Here is a 2,500-nt window from a genome sequence, read left to right as displayed (position 1 = left end):
AATACATTTTTTGTCACATTCACCACTCCTACATCTCTTGAATGTTTCGTTTGGTCCTTAGTTCAAATATAATGTATGTTGTTTTGGACAAAAGGGTATGCTAATAAATTTAAATATAGACATAAACACAAACAAACGCGACTTCCTGTGAAATCGCTGACTGCACCTTTGACAGGAAAATTCACTTTAAATTGCTGGCTGTACATTTCAGTAGAAACTGAGTTAAAAGCTGCTGGTCACTTCATGTCACACACACACACAGGTTTGAGAGGGACATGTGTGCATCAGGGAGTTTGAGAGTGATGTGTATGTGTCTCACACGTCTGTGGTGTGTGTGTTCCACCACTCACCAGCAGGGCAATACACAGGCCGAGCAGCACGCCAGCCCCAACCATCAAACCCCCGATTAACAGCCAATCAGGTCGCAGGAGCAGCTGTCGTTGCTTAGCGATGCCCATACGGGTGAGGTGTTGAGAGGTAGCAGGAAAAAAGGGTCCAGAATCGTAGCACTGTCCTCCAGCTGGCATGACTTTTACATACTAAAAAACAGAGAGGAACTCTCAGATTCTGGTGAGCACTAGCACATGTGTATGTGTTTGTGTTTGTGGTGTATTTTCCATACCAGATGTTTGTGGTGGTGATGATGTGTTATTTATACCATGTGTTTGTGGTGGTGATGATGTGTTACCCATACCATGTGTTTGTGGTGGTGGCTGTTTAATCTGAGGACATAGACCCCAGGCTCGCTGAAGTGCACTGAGAAGAGGGTGGGTGTGGTAGTGGGTCCACTCTCCATCAAGTCCTGGGCAAGTTTCCGGAAGGATCCCCAGTCAAAGGCAGCATTGGTATTGAATAGGCTGTCTCTGAACAGGGAGAGAAGCAGGATTGAGTAGAACTGATCTTGTACTCCAGCTAAACCCCACCTCTCTCTCCATCTCTGTCTATATCTCTCTCTCCCTATCTCCAGAAACGGACTGAATCAGACTCACGTGCCGTACTAGGGGTGGAGAAGCTGAATCAGACTCACGTATTCTACTAGGGGTGGTGAAACTGAATCAGACTCACGTATTGTACTAGTGTTGGTGAAACTGAATCAGACTCACTTATTGTACTAGTGTTGGTGAAACTGAATCAGACTCACGTATTGTACTAGTGTTGGTGAAACTGAATCAGACTCACGTATTGTACTAGTGTTGGTGAAACTGAATCAGACTCATGTATTCTACTAGGGGTGGTGAAACTGAATCAGACTCACGTATTGTACTGGTATTGATGAAAATGAATCAGACTCACATATTGTACTAGTGCTGGTGAAACTGAATCAGACTCACGTATTGTACTGGTGTTGATGAAACTGAATCAGACTCACGTATTGTACTAGTGCTGGTGAAGCTGATTTAGACTCACATGTCGTACTGGGGGTAGTGCTCCCTGGTGGCGATAAAGAGCATGACGTCTCCCTGCTGGAGGCAGGTGGTGGGGTTCAGCACCCCCAGGCTGCTAGCGTTACTGTGCTTCCTCCACAGATGCCCCCTCCCTGGAGACCCCAGCAGCTCACGAGCCACCAACGACCCCCCCACAGACTCTGACACAAGTACAAACACAGACGAACTAATCACATGACTAATCAATAAAAAAAAAACAATAACACAATTAATCAATATAGAACTTAAAACATGGATAATTAATCAATTACCTATAGAACTAATGAAACAATTAATCAATTACTGTAAGAGAGACATTAGAACCAATGACAGATTTCATCAGGATAGATTAGGTTTTGAATGTTGTGGCTCAGCTGAAATGGGTCCTGATTTTTCGGTCACTGCAACAGTGGGTTATTGCCATGTGCCACAGCCTACTCAGAATTAAACACACAGGTCAATGGCCTATGATTCAGGACAGGCTGCTAAACACTGGTCTGACCAATCAGGTCTGAGCTTTCCATGAAAGACAAGAGTCTGACAAAAAGTGAGGGGACTGAAGATGAGGAGCCACAGAAGAGAAGAAACAAGATGTGTACAGTAGACGGGGAATCTGTACAGAGCAATGTGTGTGTGTGTGTTTGTGTGTGTGTGTGTGTGTTTGTGTGTGTGTGTGTGTTTGTGTGTATGTGTGTGTTTGTGTGTGTGTGTGTTTGTGTGTGTGTTTGTGTGTATGTGTGTGTTTGTGTGTATGTGTGTGTGTGTATGGGTGTGTGTGTGTGTGTGTGTGTGTGTGTGTGCTGTGAGAAGAGTGTTCAAGACCTGAGTGAGCTGTGTGAGGTGTACCCTCCTCTACGTCGGGGTGTGTGTGTGTGTCAGGTGATACTGCGGATGTGTTGGGATCCTCCTGGAACAGCGTGTAGACCTCTGGAGGCATGGCACTGAACAGGCCAAAGAAACCTGCCTCTGAAGAGAACAAACACATACAACAGTGCACACACACACATACACATACACACATGCACACACACACACACACACACACACACACACACACACACACACACACACACACA

At 45.3% G+C, this 2,500-nt stretch overlaps 1 protein-coding gene across 1 annotated transcript in view; it reads right to left on the bottom strand.

Moving 5' to 3' along the window:
- LOC143131469 (uncharacterized) overlaps window positions 1-2,500 on the bottom strand; it is a 34,526-nt gene that overhangs the window by 24,244 nt on the left and 7,782 nt on the right. Inside the window, exons 8-11 of the mRNA XM_076291122.1 lie at window positions 2,271-2,390; window positions 1,408-1,585; window positions 695-863; window positions 351-539 (exon numbers count right to left, since the gene is read on the bottom strand). Coding sequence (XP_076147237.1) covers window positions 351-539; window positions 695-863; window positions 1,408-1,585; window positions 2,271-2,390 — 656 coding nt within the window. The remainder of the gene's footprint in view (window positions 1-350; window positions 540-694; window positions 864-1,407; window positions 1,586-2,270; window positions 2,391-2,500) is intronic.

The sequence above is a fragment of the Alosa pseudoharengus genome, unplaced genomic scaffold (genome assembly GCF_046254945.1).
Source record: "Alosa pseudoharengus isolate Yale_2024_CS ecotype anadromous, Long Island Sound unplaced genomic scaffold, YU_APseudo_1.1 YU_APseudo_1.1_scf_18, whole genome shotgun sequence".
Taxonomy (NCBI): domain Eukaryota; kingdom Metazoa; phylum Chordata; class Actinopteri; order Clupeiformes; family Clupeidae; genus Alosa; species Alosa pseudoharengus.
Note: the sequence above shows the minus strand (reverse complement) of the source record. Positions and strands in the feature narration are given on the sequence as shown.